The sequence below is a fragment of the Rhinoraja longicauda genome, chromosome 23 (genome assembly GCF_053455715.1).
Source record: "Rhinoraja longicauda isolate Sanriku21f chromosome 23, sRhiLon1.1, whole genome shotgun sequence".
Lineage (NCBI taxonomy): Eukaryota > Metazoa > Chordata > Chondrichthyes > Rajiformes > Arhynchobatidae > Rhinoraja > Rhinoraja longicauda.
The window spans coordinates 21113080-21131036 of NC_135975.1; the positions used below are offsets into that span (position 1 = coordinate 21113080).

General features: G+C 42.8%; 1 protein-coding gene across 1 annotated transcript in view; it reads left to right on the top strand.

The window, feature by feature from the left end:
* The first annotated feature begins 5231 nt into the window (after positions 1 to 5231).
* Positions 5232 to 17957, top strand: part of cerk (ceramide kinase) — a 32645-nt gene continuing 19919 nt past the window's right edge. Inside the window, exons 1-4 of the mRNA XM_078420156.1 lie at positions 5232 to 5536; positions 13786 to 13917; positions 15549 to 15671; positions 17767 to 17892. Of these exons, the coding sequence (XP_078276282.1) occupies positions 5407 to 5536; positions 13786 to 13917; positions 15549 to 15671; positions 17767 to 17892 (511 nt within the window). The 5' untranslated portion in view covers positions 5232 to 5406. The remainder of the gene's footprint in view (positions 5537 to 13785; positions 13918 to 15548; positions 15672 to 17766; positions 17893 to 17957) is intronic.

Sequence of the window (17957 nt, forward strand, 5' to 3'; positions counted from 1 at the left end):
TTTGCTTCCGGACCCCTCCGACCAGCTGCCTCCAGTCCCATCAGTCTTAGCATCGCTCCGGGCACGGGTGGGTTCCCTGGCCCCAGTTCCGACTTCACGTCATGGGTGTCCCATGGTACACGAACCGCCTTCCCTGAAGGACTGTGAGTTTGTATTTTTGCGAAAGGATTCCCATCGTGCCCCGTTGCAGAGGGTCTATGAAGGACCGTTCCTGGTTTTGCGTAAGGGAACGGCTACCTTCACCTTAGACGTGGGCGGCAGGAGTGAGCTCGTCTCGGTGTCCAAGCTTAAACCTGCACACTTGGATCCGGACCAACCAGTCCTGGTCGGCCAACCACCTAGGAGAGGCCGGCCTCCGGCAGTTCCGATCAGTCCAGGACCCCCCGCTCCGGCTGTTCCACCAAGTCCGGAATCCCCGGCTCCTGTGGTTCAGGCTGCCCCTCTCCTCACTCGTTCTGGTCGCGAAATCCGGCTCCCTGCTAGGTTCCGTACCTCGGGTTCTGGGGGGGGGGTCATGTAGCGACCATAGAGAATGGTCCTGGTCGTCGAACCCTCAGATTGGCCAGCGAGGTCACGTGTGGGCGCGACCGTAGGGATTGGTCCAGAGAGCGACATCGCTGATTGGACAGCGTTGTCATGTGCGCTTTTGGCGCCCGAAAAGAGTTAGTTCGGAGACGTCTTCAAGGAAGATAGTGAGTTTTGATGGTTGTCCGTTATCTTGTTGTTAAACCTTTGTATTCGAATATTGCTGTCGCAATAAACTTCTTCTAAAATATAACAAGTTTCCGGACTCGCCATAGTATTCTGTTTTGGTCACCCTGCTATAGAAAGGATATTGTTCAGCTGAAAAGAGTGCAGAGTAAATTTTTAAAGGTGATAAAGTCACTTATATGGGGTTGTAATATAGGTCAACAATTTGACCTAGTTGTTGTAACCAGAGTATTTATGTTGCTAGTCCAGGTGAATTGCTGATCAACTGAGAAGCCTAGGATGTTCAGAGTGGGGAATACAGTGCCCATAATGTCACTGAATGACAATGGTAGATGGTCAGATGTTCTCTTTTTAAAAAGCTCTTTGCCTGTCACCTTTGAGTCAGGAATGTTATTTGCCACTCATCACCTCATGCCTGAATATTATTTAGGTCTTGATACGCACAGATACTACTTAATTTGCTGAGGAGTTGACAATGAAATGGAACATTATGCAAGTATTTATGAACAGCTGTAAATCTCACTTTTTGATGAAAAATGGTTAGTGATTCCACAGCTGAAGATTGCTTGACCGAGAACAAAGAAATCCTGGCAGTGATGTACAGGAACATGCATGATAGACATCCAACAACCATAACAGTCTGAAGAAGGGTCTTGACTCCCAAAACATCATTCATTCCTTCTCTCCAGAGATGCTTACTGTAGTGCTGTTACCCCAGCATTTTGTGTCTATCTTTGGTTTAACCATAACCATATTCATTTGTCAGGGGTATGACTCCTTCCATTAGCAATTTTTGCCCCTGATGTCCATTGACCAGTTTTAACAGATTGTCTCGATGTCACACTCCATCAAATGGTGCCGTAATGTCTAGGAGTCCCATTTTACTTACATATTTCTACCAGTGTTGTTGTGAGCGAAGATAGAAACAAAAAGCTGGAGTTCCTCAACGGGTCAGGCAGCATTTCTGGAGAAAAGGAATAGGTGACATTTTGGGGAAAGACCCTTCTTTGGTTGTCTTGAAGAGTCTGAAGAAGGGTTTCGACCCGAAACGTCACCAATTCCTTTTCCCCAGACATGCTGTCTGACCCGCTGAGTTACTCCAGGTTTTTGTATTTATCTTCGATTTAAACCAGCATCTGCAGTTCCTTCCCACACAGTGTTGTTGTGAGGATCTGCATGACTCTGACAAAATTTAAACTGGACATCTGTGCGCACATTCTTGGTGAACAAATGCAACTTAGTAGCGCTGTCAATTATATTTTGTTAATCGTTCAGAATAATGATAGGGAGGTAATTAGCTAGCTAGATTGCATTTGTCCTGCTTTGTGTGAGCTTTACATAGTCAGTCAATGTTCCACATTGTTGGATAGCTGCCAGTGTTATAACTGTACTAGATATCTTGGCTAGAGGCACTCGGGTCTTTAGTTTGACAGCCAGGATGTTGTTTCTACCCATAACCTTTCATGTGCCCTGTTCTCTCAGTCTTTTCTTGATATAATATGAAATCATTTAAATTGGCTGAACCGTGCCTTTTGTGGTAATAATCTCAGGGGAAGCGGAGAGGCGGTGATCATCCAATTGGCATTTCTGGCGGAACATGGTTATAAATGCTTCAGCTTTGTCTCTGGCACTCACACGCTGGCACCTGCTAATGTTGTGGATGTGATTTGTAACCTCCCCCTCCATTCCCATTTAATGTTTCATTGTCCACCACCATTCACAACTCGATTTGGCAAGATCTCAGAGCTTGGAGTGAATCCACTGTTTGTTGGATCACTAAGCCCTGTCTATTGAATGATCTTTTTGCTGTTTAGTATACATGTAATCCAGAGTTGCAGCTTCACCAGGTTGATGCCTCTTTATTTAGGTGTTGCCCTACACCAGTCCTCACTGAATGATGGTTAATTTCCTGGCATGATTGTAATCGATGAGAAAGTAATGCGCAGGCCATGAGTTACAGATCATGGTGATATACCCTTCTGTTGCTTAGTTCTCACATTTCAGATCTCTGAGGTAGGAAGGAACTGCAGATTCTGATTTACACTGAAGATAGACACAAAATGCTGGAGTAACTCAGTGGACAGGCAGCATCTCTGGAAAAAAATAATGTGTGACGTTTCGGTTCTGAAGAAGGGTCTCGACCGGAAGCATCACCCATTCCTTCTCTCCAGCGATGATGCCTGCCCCGCTGGGTTACTCCTGCATTCCAGATCTCTGTTTGAGTCCATCCAATATAGCATGATTACAGCCCCATACGGTATGATGAAGAGTGTTCTTGATGAGAAGATGGGTTTGTACCTCCACAAGGACAGTGAAATGGTCATTTCTATTAATGCCATCAGCCAGGGTTGGACTAATGAGGTTGAGTACTTTGATAGCTTAATTAGTGAACAGAATATCTGCATTTATCTCATCTGCAAAATCTTCTCCCTTTCCTATTCCCTCACCCGTTTCCTGATGTGTTTCCACCTATCATCCTTAGTCTCAAAACAACCCTTTGTTCGCAACACCTCTTACGGGATCTTACCACTACACATCTTCCCATCTTCACCCCTTTCAACCTGCCGCAGAGACCACTCTTTCTGCAACTCCTTGTTTAACTCATCCCTTCCCACCCAAATCATCGCCTCCCCAGATACTTTCCCCTGCAACCGCAAGAGATGCAACACCTGTCCTTATACCTCGACTCCATCCAGGGCCCTCAATAGTTCTTTCACATAAGACAGAAGTTTGTTCACATGTACCTCCTCTCAGCTCACCTACTGCATCTGGTATTCCCAATGTGGGGTCCTGTTTATCGGTGAGACCACATGTCGACTTTGAGACTGTTTCACTAAACACTTATGCTCAATCCGCCAGACCTTCCGGATTTTCCAGTTGCTAATCATTTTAACCCCCCTTCCTATTCCCATATTGGCCTTTCTGTCCCGAGCATCCTTCATTGTGAGAGTGAGGCCACACATAAATTGGAGGAACAGCGCCTGATATTTTGCTTGGGCAGCTTAAAACCCAGTGGTGTGAACGCTGCAGTTTAGTTTCTACTCTCTCCACAGACGCGGCCTGACCTACTGAAACTTGAGGGAGCAGCTGCACTGAACAACAACAGTGCAGCTGCCAAATATGGCAAAGTATGTACACATAAAAGGAATGTGCCTTGGTGCTCTGCTCGCAAGTAACAACACGAACATACAGTAAACGATTAAAAATAAAGCATAAAACATTAAAACATTAAGAATACAACTTTACAGATTAAACATGTGAGTGAAATAAACTGGAGCAAAAAAAGACGACAGACGTTTGGTTATTGAGTTACTATTCGCGGAATAAAAGCTGTTTTTATGTCTGACTGTGGCTGATATGACAGTCCGGAGTCGCTTTCCAGAGGGAAGTGCTTCAAAGAGTTTGTGGCCAGAGTGAAAAGGGTCAGAGATAATCTTGTCCGCTCGCTTCCTGCCCCTTGCAGTGTACAGTACGTCTATGAGGGGAAGGTTGCAGCCAACAACCTTCTCAGCTGATCGAACGATTCGTTGCAGCCTCCGGATGTCATGCTTGGTGGCTGAGCCAAACCAGACCATGATGGAGAAGGTGAGGACAGACTCTACGATGGCAGTGTAGAATTGGACCATCATTGCCCGTGGCAGATTGTGTTTCCTCAGCTGCCGCAGGAAGTACAACCTCTGTTGGGCCTTTTTGACTGTGGAGTCGATGGTGGCCCCCCATTTAAGGTGCTTGGAGATGATGGTTCCAAGGAACTTAAATGACTCCACAGACGTGACTGTGGTGTTGTTGATGGTGAGTGGGGGGGAGGGGAAGGGGAGCTCTCCTAAAGTCTACAATCAGTTAGTGGAATCAGTTAAGAGCATTGAGCTCCAGGTTGTTACAAAGGCACCAGGATGCCAGCTGTGTCACTTCCCATCTGTAGGCAGATTCCTCCCCATCCTGGATCAGTCCAATCAGGGTTGTGTCATCCGCAAACTTGAGAAGCTTGACAGAGGAGTCTGTGGAGGTGAACCTTGAAATTACTTTTCCTACCAGTCAGTCAGTGACTGATTTACCTACTGCTACCAACTCCCTCACCTCACCCCCCTTCGTGGTTCCAATCAGCTCCAGTCAGGCTCCAGCCAACATCTCCAAGTGCAAGCCCCATCCCCACTAGGTGCCAGACACTGGCCCCGCCCCCACTGGTGCCAGACACTCGCCCCGCCCCCACTGGTGCCTACACTCGCCTCGCCCCCATCGGTGACAGCAATCCAAGCCCCGCCCCCAACGGTGACAGCAGATAGCCCGCCCCCAACGGTGACAGCAGATAGCCCGCCCCCAACGGTGACAGCAGATAGCCCTGCCCCCAAAGGTGATGCAGATAGCCCCGCCCCCAACGGTGACATCAGAGAGCCCCGCCCCCAACGGTGAAGCAGAGGGACCCGCCCATAACGGTGACATCAGAGAGCCCCGCCCCCCACGGTGACAGTTGCGAGGCGCGCTCCCCCCCCCTTTGCGTGATGACGCAGGCCAGGCGGCGGTGAGGAACCGGTTGAAGAAGGAGGAGCAGGGCTTGGGGCGACGGGGCTGATGGTGCACCCGGCCGCGCCATGATCGCCTCTTGACCGGTGCCTCGCGCCTTGTTTATGCCTCCCTCAATCACTCCCTCCCACCCGTCAGCTACAAAGCTGCGACGATCGTTGTTGCCGGGGAGCCATGGATGAGTGCCCTGCGCTGTTGCTCTCGCACTTGTTGGTCAACAACCGGCCATTCCAAGTCACCTTAACCAAGACCGGGCTCTGCTGGCGCTCGCTGCGGCCGAGGAAACCCCCGGCAACGGATGGAGGTGAGTCCCCGGCCGCCGCTTCGGGCCAGGCACAGGTGCCTTTTTCTGCTTTCTAGTGCCAGTCACTGTCTTCTACTGTCAGTGTCCCTCGGGTGCCGGGACGGCCAGGAAACAACGAGCAGCTGCTTCACATCTGGGGGTCGGCTGGGGGAAGGGATAGTTGATGTTGGGCACTTGTTTAGTTCCCCCTGAATAAACCCGTGTTTTATTTTGTCAATTGGTGAACAAAAGGCGACCTCGAGCCAATGTGTTTGAGACGAGGGACGAGGGACGAGGGACGAGGGACGAGGGACGAGGGAGAGGGGCGACAGCTGAAAGTTGGATCGGGTTGCTGTGAAAAACATCGACAAAAAAAAGACGATTAAAGTGTTTCTAACGAATGGAGATACCCCGAGAGTATTGGTTTTGAAAGCGGGCTGTAAAAGTAGCATGGACTTTATTCCGTGAACTTGAGTACTCTCTAACTTCCTTCTAGGTCTGCTTTCGCTGCACTTTTTGTCTTGAGCGTCCTCTAAATGAGTCTCAAAACGCCATTGTAATTACTTTTATTTCCTCGGTACATTTAAATTACATTTTGTGTTCGAAAGATGTACTTTTGCTAAGACATACCGAATAAAGTTGAAGATAGACACAAAATGCTGGAGTAACCTACTGGGTCAGGCAGCATCTCTGGAGAAAAAGGACGGGTGACGTTTCGGATCGGAACCCTTCAGACTGAATAAAGCTGTCTTTCTATCAGTATTTCCTACTTGTAATTGCATGAAATTAACCAAAAATATTCCACTGGAAAATGCTTGGATTCAATCAAAAATGTTCTTTACTATTTCCTTTCTGTTTTAGCTTTTCATGCTTTTTTTACATAGTTGATCACACATTGTTGCCATTTGTAATTATTTATGTTTTCCATCGTAACTAACTTTTTGATTCCTTGACCTGCTATATATACCCAACATTGTCGGTCCCCTAAGTTGTGAAGTGTTGCAACCCTTTAAAACCAAGGGATGCAAATGTACTGGATCTAATTCGCAGATTATATATTTTGGTCATGATCACAGCCAATCAATCTATATGTTTTACATCAGCATAAAGGGGGTTTGACTTTATATTTGTAGAAACGTGCTGTGAATTGAGAGCCGTATGTTTTAACTAGGTTATAGTATACTTTTGATCGAACTGTTTGTTTAATGCAAGGTCTTTAAATATTTGATCAATTTATATCAACGTCACTTTAATCTGAGATTGAAACCACTCTCATTAATCTGGCATGGTTGGCCATTTAGGTCATTAAGGCCCCAGATTTGATTTCTTGGCAGTTTATTTAAAACGCAACATGATATGCTCAAGTGTCTGTGTAATGGAGAGTTGGGGTAAGTTAGAAGTAGAAAACAATTGAGAATTCCTTCTGCCTGAACAGAGTCAATATTTTACGTGGTGGGTGTGAGTGGCTGTATTTTCTATTTTGTGGTTATAGCCATGTGGAAGTTCAGATGTCATGCAAGTGTGGTTTGCATATTAATTTATTATCTCGCCCTCCACATTAGGTTCAATAACATGGTTCAAAAAAACATTTACACGAGTAGGAAAAAAACTGCATGTAAACATTCTTACACGTTTTCTCCATGTTTTTTTTCAGAAAGCACATTTAAAGTGATACAATGCATCCTTTTAAATTGTCCAGCATTAAGATTTGAGGAAGTGAAATTATTACTGTGCACAGTCATGACTTCTATGCTACTTCAGTGTTGATTGTGTGCCTATCTCCACTACATTTCAACACACTCTGGGTGAAGAAAATTCAAATAATTCAATTGAAATAAATATATATTTTCTATTAAGAAAGCAAACTCTTTGAATTAAAACGGGGAGAATTATCTGATATGCATTCCTGCATTGAACAATGATTGAATTTCAAAAACTACTTTGAATTCACAGTCTTGATTTGTTCTGTAGTTGGGAAAGTTGCTTTAAAATGCAGTATTTTTTACTTAGAAACATAGAGAAGATGTAACTTTTTCTTCCACTGAAATGGTGAGATCTGTAAATTGAATCTGGAATGAACTGGCATTTATTGCCCTCTAAAAGGTGAACTTTGTGCTGCATCCTTAAACTGCAGAGTCCTTCCAGTGAATGGGAAATTATAGACCAAACAGCTAAGATTTTCTTAATAAAAATCAACACTTATTAAGTATTGGTAATAGCCAAGGTATTATTGTTTTTACCTTATAATAAAGATTTTTTTAAATTGCTGTACCAAAGGAGAGTTTATTTTGAAAGAAAGATCTGTACAATTATATTATGTCTTTGATAGTAAAGTCTGAAGTATAGAAATAGTCACTGGAGTCATGTGGGGAATAGATGCTCCCAGAAGACTTAAACAAAATCAGTTATTGCAGTTCTAGTACACCAGCAAGCAAAAGTCATCAGATTGTTTTAATGTTCTGCTGCCCAAGCAAAAGTCATCAGATTTTCATATCATATCATATATTTACAGCCGAAAACAGGCCTTTTCGGCCCTCCAAGTCCGTGCCGCCCAGTGATCCCCGTACATTAACACTATCCTACACCCACTAGGGACAATTTTTACATTTACCCAGCCAATTAACCTACATACCTGTACGTCTTTGGAGTGTGGGAGGAAACCGAAGATCTCGGAGAAAACCCACGCAGGTCACGGGGAGAACGTACAAACTCCTTACAGTGCAGCACCCGTAGTCAGGATCGAACCCGAGTCTCCGGCGCTGCATTCGCTGTAAAGCAGCAACTCTACCGCTGCGCTACCGTGCCGCCCTTTTTTAAATTTTTTAAATGTTCTGCTGCCCATTGAAAAATGATCTGGTACTCGCTGCTTGAAAGGGTGGTGGAAGCAGTCTATCAGCTTTGGATAGGCATTGAGGGAGAAAAATAATACATGGCTGCATGGATGGGGAAAAAAGTCATGGGAATGGATAGATTGGTTTGGAAGGAACTGGCATGGATGAGATGAGTTGAATGACGACCTGTGTCAAACAATTGTGTCTACCTTCAAAGGCATAGTGATTGAAATGTTTTCTCACTTGTGCTTTCAGAAGTTGTTTGTTTAGTATAGCATGCTGCACAACTCATCTATTCAATGTGTTTCATTTAATTATGAGAATCATTCAGTAACTAAGTTCGTTATATTCTAGTTACTTTCATGTGGAGGAGAACAAAATTATAGCAAAATGCAAAATAATTGTAAATAGTGGTAATTAGAAATAAAAAAAGAACATGTTGAAAATGCTCATCAGATCAGACAGCATGCACATAGTTAACATTTTGTTTCTGTGACCTTTGGTCAGATTTGGATGTAATGTTCGCTTAGTGTAAAAATGCGAGAGAGTTCTGCACGACTGCAAACAGTAAACATGGGGATTGGTGTGATCGGATTTGGGGCATTACACCATAAATAAAATGCCGGAAGTGACGTGAGAGGACGCTGGCGTTGTTTGTTCGCCGCTTCTCACCACTTCTATTTTTGGATTAATTTTGCCGTTTTTAAAAAGATTTTCTCAGATTTGAAAAAATCCCTCTGCTTAAACTAATCCTTCTGCTTGACCTGGTATCATCTGCCCAGCTCTTCCACCGCTGCCTCCGCATCCTTGGACTCCCCACCCTTGGACTCCGCACCCTTGGACCTCTCACTCCTGTCTGTGCTCCTGTCTCTGCTGGCTTGGACTGCTCCCCTGTGGGTTACCTGACAGCTAGCGCTGACGTCATCAAATCACTAACGCTACCGCTAACGCTAACGCTAACAGCTGCCTGGCTGCCTGCTTGCCTGGCTACCTCCTCTGCCTGCACGTCATCAGCTCCGTATTAACCCTCAGGCTGCTCAGCTTCCTCGATCCTCATAGGCCTTGCTCTGGATCAGCCTGTTGTGCCTGCTGTGACCTTTTGATCTCTCTGGGCTCTATGCTCCTTCGCTCCTGCCTGGCATGGCACTGAAGTACTTGGCTGCGAGACTGCTCCAGCTCAACAACCACTCCACTCCGCCATGCATCTCTGCCATCATCAACCACGGACTTCTACGACGACCCAGATACATCCACAGAGGCTCCGGTCACAAGTTTGTCTACTCCCAGACCGGTCACTCCATCCCTGCACTCTGGTCAGCTGATCGGACTTCCACTCCTCCCTGTCCACTGGCATCATCCCGCCATCCCTCAAAATCGCTGCTGTCACCCCCATTCTGAAAAAACCTGGTCTAAACCCTGACACCCCAAACAACTTCAGACCAATCTCCAACCTACCCTTTCTGTCCGAAGTTTTGAAACGTGCTGTAGCTTCCCAACTCAAATACCACCTCTCTACCAATAACCTGTATGAAACTTTCCAATCCGGATTCCGCTCAAACCACTGTACTGAAACTGCGCTCCTCAAAATCACAAACGACATTCTCTTCTCCTCCGACGCTGGCAACCTCAACATCCTCATCCTACTTGACCTCAGCGCCGCCTTTGACACCATAAATCACTCCATTCTCCTCACCCGACTTGAAACCTCCCTTAACATCACCGGCACAGCCCTATCCTGGTTCAAATCTTACCTCTCTGACAGACACCAGTTCATCTCCATTAACAACTGTAAATCCCCCACCGCTCCCCTCCCCCAAGGTGTCCCCCAAGGCTCAGTCCTTGGTCCCCTCCTCTTCATCCTCTACCTGTTCCCCCTTGGTCAATTAATCCGCCGTCATGGTCTCAACTTCCACTGCTTCGCCGATGATATCCAGCTCCTCATCTCCACCAAGTCAATCTTCCCCCACCACACACTCTACACTGACAAACTGCATTACTGAAATAAAATCTTGGCTTCAATCAAACTTCCTCAAACTCAATTGCAACAAATCTGAAATCATCATCATTGGTCCAAAAACGCTCACCAAATCCACCCAAAACTTCATCCTCAACATTGATGGTCTCCCAGTATCCACCTCACCTCACATCCGGAATCTTGGAATCATCCTTGATCAAACCCTCTCCTTCGACAAACACATCAAACACATCACAAAGACAGCCTTCTTCCACCTCAAAAACATTGCCCGTCTCCGTCCATCCCTCTCCTCCACAGCTGCAGAAACCCTCATCCACGCCTTCATCACCTCCCGTCTGGACTACTGCAACAGCCTCCTCTATGGCGCACCCTCAAAAATCATCAATAAACTTCAATACATTCAAAACTCTGCTGCCCGTCTACTCACACACACCTCGATCCGTGACCATATCACCCCCGTCCTTTATAAACTCCACTGGCTCCCCATCCCCCAGAGAATCCAGTACAAAATCCTCCTCATAACCTACAAAGCCCTCCATAACCTGGCCCCATCCTACCTGACCGACCTCCTCCACAGGCACACTCCCACCTGCACCCTCCGCTCTGCCGCTGCCAATCTCCTATCCCCCCACATCCGGACTAAACTCAGATCCTGGGGGGACAGGGCTTTCTCCATCGCTGCTCCCACCCTATGGAACTCACTACCCCAAACCGTTAGAGACTCCCCCACACTCACCACATTCAAAACATCGCTGAAGTCTCACCTGTTCAGTACTGCCTTCAACCACTGAAGGTCACCTCACCTTCTGTCTCCTTTCTCTGTTCATTTATTTATTTACTTATTTATCTATTTATTCATTTCCCTATGTTCTCAAAATCTCTGTAAAGCGTCTTTGAGTATATGAAAAGCGCTATATAAATAAAATGTATTATTATTATTATTATTATAAACTGAACTGCCTCGATTGACATTGGATTTGAATTTTCTTATTCTGTGACTTGGCTGTACTTTTAAAGCTTTTTTCCCCCCCATTAAAAATTTGCAATTAAAGCTTTTTTTCCATTTCTAAGTTGTTTAAATTTGGAATTGCACTACCTCTTTCAAGTTTGGACTGATGTTATGTAGAATACTTGTACATTGTTTTCTATTGGTTCAAACTAGTCATATTAATTTGTAAACACAATTAAGAAACTATCCAGAAGCATTTATCAGATTCTTCAGCATGGAACAGATGTTAGATTTTATGTGCTGTAGTTCCACTAAGTACTGTTCCGATTTTTTGCAGAAAGTTGTTCTATCAATGAGATGTCACCACGGCACAGCTTGTAGAACTGCTGCCTCATAACGCGAGAGACCTGGGTTCGATCCTGACCTCTAGGACCTTCTCTGTGGAGTTGCAGTGAGACGCAGCTCCCTGTGAATTTCTCTGGGTCCTCCAGTTCCCTCCCACATCCCAAAGATGCATGGATTTATAGGTTAATTGCCCACCCTAAATTGCCCCTAGTGTATGGGGGATTCATGTGAAAGTGGGATAACAGAACTATTGTGAGCAGCTGATCAATGGTCAGTGTGCACTCGATGAGTCAAAGGGCTGGTTTTCATGCTGTATCTCTAAACTAAACTAAAACAATGCTGGTTGCCAATGAGTTAAACAAGGTAGCAATTTATTTTGTCAGAGTCCCTCCTTCTCTACCCAGGTTGAGGAACAAAGTACATCTGCAGTATCAACCTCTCATCACCCATAGTAATTAGAATGTTCTCCCTTATTGAGTCTGGAAAGCAGCTGGTTTCAATCTATTTGCCCAGGAGAGGTTAAGGCACAAGTTTAATTTTGTTGTCGTTATTCATAAAGATGGGCGGACCTCACATTTGCCCATCTAACTTTTTTTCTCCGCCATTTCCTCATGTTAGGTTAGTTATTTACATAGGTCAAAGCAAGTCTTTAACATTCATGGCAAACAAAATTGAATCGTGAATATGCCTATCCTACAGCTACAAGGTGACATTGAATCCCTTGAATCTTCGAGGATAGTAAGGAAATTGTTTCCTGACATCAGAACACTATGAATGAAGATGCAAGAAACTATTTTGTAATCCTCAGCCTTAAATATAGCATGTGACATAGTTAACACTATAATCTGGTAGTTTGGGGGTTTTGGTGCTGTTCTGGCAGATTCTTATGTCTATTGTTATTTCTATTAATAACCCAACACACAGTTTACTTCCTTTTTGATGTTACACAACATTATAATGCACTTGTGAAGAGAGCACAGGAACTGGGGCTGGTGGGTGGGAAGGGAGCACATTGTATGGTGCGCCAGATGTTAAACCATCAGGATTTCTAAATAATTATCTGAATTTCACTGTGTGATCCTGTGTGGTGATCATAAAGTTTAATCTAGGGCATTCTCTGAAACTAAACTAATGTGATTGAAGATTCAATTTAGGAAAATGTCAGTTGATGGGTGATGTGAGAGACCCTGCACAAAGTAGTTAACAACAGATGGAGCGGATTACAAATAAATGTTTAGAAATGAAAATGTTGAGGTCAAGGATTTGTTGGGATGTAGAAATATAGGATATTTTTTTTCCATATTTTGCAGTATGTATAGTTTTTAGATAGAATCTCAGTACAGAAACAGGCTTTTTGGCCCAATTTGTCCATGCCGACCAAAATGCCCATATCCCTCTAAACCTTTCCTGTCCATATATCTGTCCCAAGTGTTTTTAAACGATGTTATAGTGCCTGCCTCGACTACCTTCTCTGGCACCTCATTCCAAATACCACCCGCTGAGTGAAAAGTATCCCCTCAGGTTGCTATTAAATCTTGCGCCTCTCACCTTAAACCTATGTCCCCTGATTCTTGATTTCCCCCACCCTTGGTAAAAGACTGTGCATTCACCCTGTCTACTTAAACACCTCCATAAAATCATCTCTCAGGCTTCTGTGCTCCAAGGTATAAAATCCTCACCTGTCCAACCTCTCCCTCCAGCTCAGGTCCTGGTAGCCTCTTCATAAACCTTCTCTGCAGTCTTTCCAGCTTAATTTCTCCTTAAGGCCGGGTGACTAAAACTGAACACAACACTCCAAATACAGCCTCGCAACCTTGAGGATGGACAGGTTTTCTGCTTTTCAGTGGTTTTGATCTGAATCCTGGTTTTGCTATTGCACCAATCTGCAATTTGACTGAGTTAAAAGCCCATCCCTGGGTGGAATTGTTGGTTATTTAGCCCCACATTATAGTAGTTAGAGATGGCTTTTGTTTATCTTTAAATAATTAAATATCTGATTAAATGTACATGGAAATGTACAAATGTGCATGGAGCATCTGCAATCTAACTCTTTGTCATTTGGCCATCCTGATTTAACACAATGTTTTACAATTAATACACACTTGTGACCATATTGTGTTATTGTTTGAAAAAGGATCTTAACAAAATCTATTTACTCATTTTCATGCAGAGAAACATTGTGTGCCTTGCGCTGAGATTATTGCTGTTCGTGAAACTGACGTGGATGAGATAAATACAGAATACAGAAGGTGGCAGAAAATGCCTTCTGTTTCCTCCGAATCAACTTTGCATACATTCACAGGTATTTTGCATACATTCTGTTCATATTTCAATCAATGCCTTTATCTAGTTTTGCTTTTTCCTGGTTTAAAAATAAGCCTTCCATTATAGTTCAATCATATTGAATCATTTACACAGACCTGTGAGAACAAGGCCCATGCAAAAATCTAACATTAATCTTCTACTAGCTCTATTTTAATATCTTATTCTACGGAGCGATCTATATAGAGAATTGATGACACGACAGTGTACTTCCACATAGTTCAGTTCTTTCTGCACTATTTACTTTTATTTATACCCTTCTACTTCGTTTCCCAGCAACAATGTTTATTGTAAACTCTTTGTTGCCCTGTCTGAGCCCTGGCTTGTCCCTTTGTCCTGAATTTCTCTGATATTGTTTCACTTTGCTTGATTTATCTTCTATAATTATTTTTTTAGAAGGTGTGGGTCCCTAATTTGTCAATTTACTGCCTATCACTATTACCTCTGCAACAAACTTAACTTTCTTAATTTTTTTGTAACTTGCATTTATAACATTGACACATAATGTGTGAGCAGTTTTAGATATAAAACTTATTGTATAAAGCATCAGGCATGCTCCCCTTAAACACTGCATCAACTTTTACTTCAGAACCCATTGAAACAGATGTTGGATATATTAGTGCTTGTGGAATGAAAATATATTGGTGTTGCTGTGAGTTAGGACATCAGCACCTTCAGTTAATGTAGAGTCAGCAGAGTTGAATAAAACTGCTGGCTTCTGGAATTCTTTATGCCTCAGTATAGCATTGCACTTTGCATTCAAATGTGAACCCAAATCTGCAATTCTTCCGACAGTAGCATTCACATAGATCTATATACTAAAACTCACGTTCGTTTGTTTGTTTGTTTGTTCCTGAACTACAGCCAAAACGGTGCACGATAACGTGACAATTTTAGGCCCACCTTACTCACCGTAGTTTCTTTGGTGCTAATGAAAGAAGTTTCATTGAAATTGGTGTTATATTTTTAAAGTTATTCACATTTTTAAGTTTAAATCTATCTCCCTGGGAGGGAGCGGGTGGAGGGAGGGAGGAAGAAGAAGGATAAGGGGGGTTGAGGGGGATGGATTGAGGGGACGGGGGAGTGGGGGGGAGGGGGGAGGAGAGGGTGCTGCACCAATGCAGGAGAGGTTTGGGCCCAACGGGTCCACTTAGTCTAGAAAACAATTAAATACACTCAATCTAACTGAATGAAATTAAAATGTTTATTTGCCGTTCACCGGACAACTGATTCTTCCCATTGATTTTGTGGTACTTGCACCAGGTTTGTCCAGAGATACCAGGGCCAGATGAACAATTGCCAGTGTTTGGGTTTTCTGCCAAGAATGCTAGAGCTTCAGTGGAAGATCTGCCCCATTATAAATATTTACTTCTCAAGTTGTATTGCTTCATGTTTCTTTTGTGCAGAAGTATGAATTTATTTTATTTTACTTTCATTGTAAGGTTTATCTTTAAATGTTGAAAGCTTTGAATTCACTCGCAGTCATTTGATATATTTATATCAAATTGTTCAAAATTATCTTTAACTTGTGTGTAATTGTTCAAAATTATCTTTAACTTGTGTTGAAACGTGTACATGTGAGGTCATAACCTTTCTTTGATCATATTTTAGTATATCATGTGCAGAGATCAAAAGAGCACCACTGGTGGTGCAGGGAAGTAACCTTTTGCTGCAGTGATCAACAACTCTGTAACCAATGGGTACAAGCTCTTGAGGAACAGTTGGATTTGCAAGGTACTGTTATGTTTCTGTAGAATAACAATATAATTAATATGTTTACTCAGAAGCTACCTAAATCTGAGGTACCATTATTTCCACTGTAAACTCACTTGCTTGGATTTTGTGCTTAACAACACTTAATCGTGATCTAAAAGCGCACTTGCAGCCAGCTTTGTGATGTGGATTTGCCATTTCCTGGCATTAATTTGATTCTGCTGTTGGCTATTTGGAACTAAAGAAATTTTGAAGCATTTTGGAGCCTGCAAATCAGAAAATGAACTGTTCTCATTTGTAACTGATTTTATTTTTTTTTTTTAATTGATCAAAATAAAGACGAGAGCATTCAAATGAAAGCAAGGTGGAAACTGAAGTATCTTCTTGCAACTTCACTTATGCATACAGTATAATTCAGATCATGACTCCTTGCCAGATCCTTGGGAGCAATCGAATTGGTCCCATTTACACTCCTTACTTTCCCTATACCCCTGCAACTTGTTTTCTCACAGATGTTCAGTGGAGGATTTACTTGAGGCACATGCTTCATTTTTAAGATACACAGAAGTATAGAGCTAATTAACACTGAGTTTTATGGTATGAATAGCAAGTAAAATTGTGGTTCCATCAAACTTAAGAAACAAAAATTAGCTGGAAGCTATTCAGTCCCACGTGCATGCTCCGCTATTCAATTTTCAATAAGATTTCTACCCGCAGGAATTTAATAGTGCACCCTATAGAGGAGCATGTTATTATAACAGCAACTGAGTTTACTCTGCAGCAGAGGAATCTAGAGGTTCCTGACAATGTATTTTAATACTAGCTCTATTGTCATTACAAATGTAATATCAGCATCAATATTTTTAATGATTGTCCTTCAAGCAGACCAACATCAAGAGAGTTCTATCGATGCATCGCCTGTCCCAGCAGAGGCCCAAACGGCCTTGACCACTGTTACACAACCATCAAAGCTGATATCCACCGACTACATTTGGATAAATCTGGCCAATAGGCTGTGCTTCTACTCCCTGCTTACAAGCAGAAACTAGGATTCAGTACTCCATTCTGCAACTGGATCCTCGATTTCCTAACCCTTCAGTAGGATAGGTGCCTCTTTAATAATTCTCTAAAATGTTGCCTTGCATTCTCAGCCCCTTATGATACTCTATACACTCTTAATGTGCGGGCAAATTCTGCCTTTACTGTTACATGTTTTCAGATGATACCACCATTGTGGGCTGACGAGGAACATCTACAGAAAGGCTCAGAGTTGAGACAATAACCTCACCCTCAATGTCAACAAAACGAAAGTGCTTGTCATTGACTTTTGAAAGCGAGGTAGCTGATAAAGTGGAGACGGTTAAGAGCTTCATGTTCCTTCTTATAACTTTTCTGAAGCATATGAAAAGTTATCAAATACCCCACCCAAATTTGCTCTTAAGTGTACCAGGAAGTCCATATAAAGACAAATTCTAACTTGTTAGCTTCATGTTACATATTCCATTGTGTTTTTGCTGATGTTGAGATATTCAGAATCAATTATATTGTCAACCAATGATAGAAGCTTGTTTTTAAAAATAAAATGCGCTCTTGGTCAAAAACTCATTTGCTATCAGGAAATGCTGACAGTTCTGCACAATCTTATCAGCATTTTATTGACTTGCTCTGTGCCAAGATGTTTACCAGAACACCTCTTTCTAAATGGGTGACATCCTGTACATGTTTCTGCCTATTACTGAGTCAACAAATTGCTGGATGAATACTTTGCAGTCTTTGAATCAGAAATATTTTATATAATACATCAGATTTCATTAGTGGCATTGTGTTACATTTTTGTGATTCATGTTACCTGCAATGATTCATGAAAAAAAAGTTTTTAAAACAGAAATTTACCCACATTTATTTTGGTTGTTGAATATGTTGCAGTTGGTATAAATGCTTCATAAAAATGTTTGTTGGCTATTTTGATAAGAGAGTGAGTTAAAAGCTTAAGATTGTAACAAAGAAATCCCAATAACCTATGTTTCTGCTTAAAATGTTTTGATATATTTTGGCTTGCTCTAATTCTTTTTAAAGTCAATTGAAAGAGTCACAAAGTAACTTTTTTTTAATATAGCTATGCGACCAAAGAACTTGATTGTATTCATAAATCCTTTTGGAGGGAAACGACTTGGAAAACAAATATATGAAGAAAAGGTGGCCCCTCTCTTTCGATTAGCTTGCATTACCACTGAAGTGATTGGTAAGTTACTGTTGCACTAATTACTACTTTGCTGTAACAGGTGGACAAACTAGGTTAATGATTAC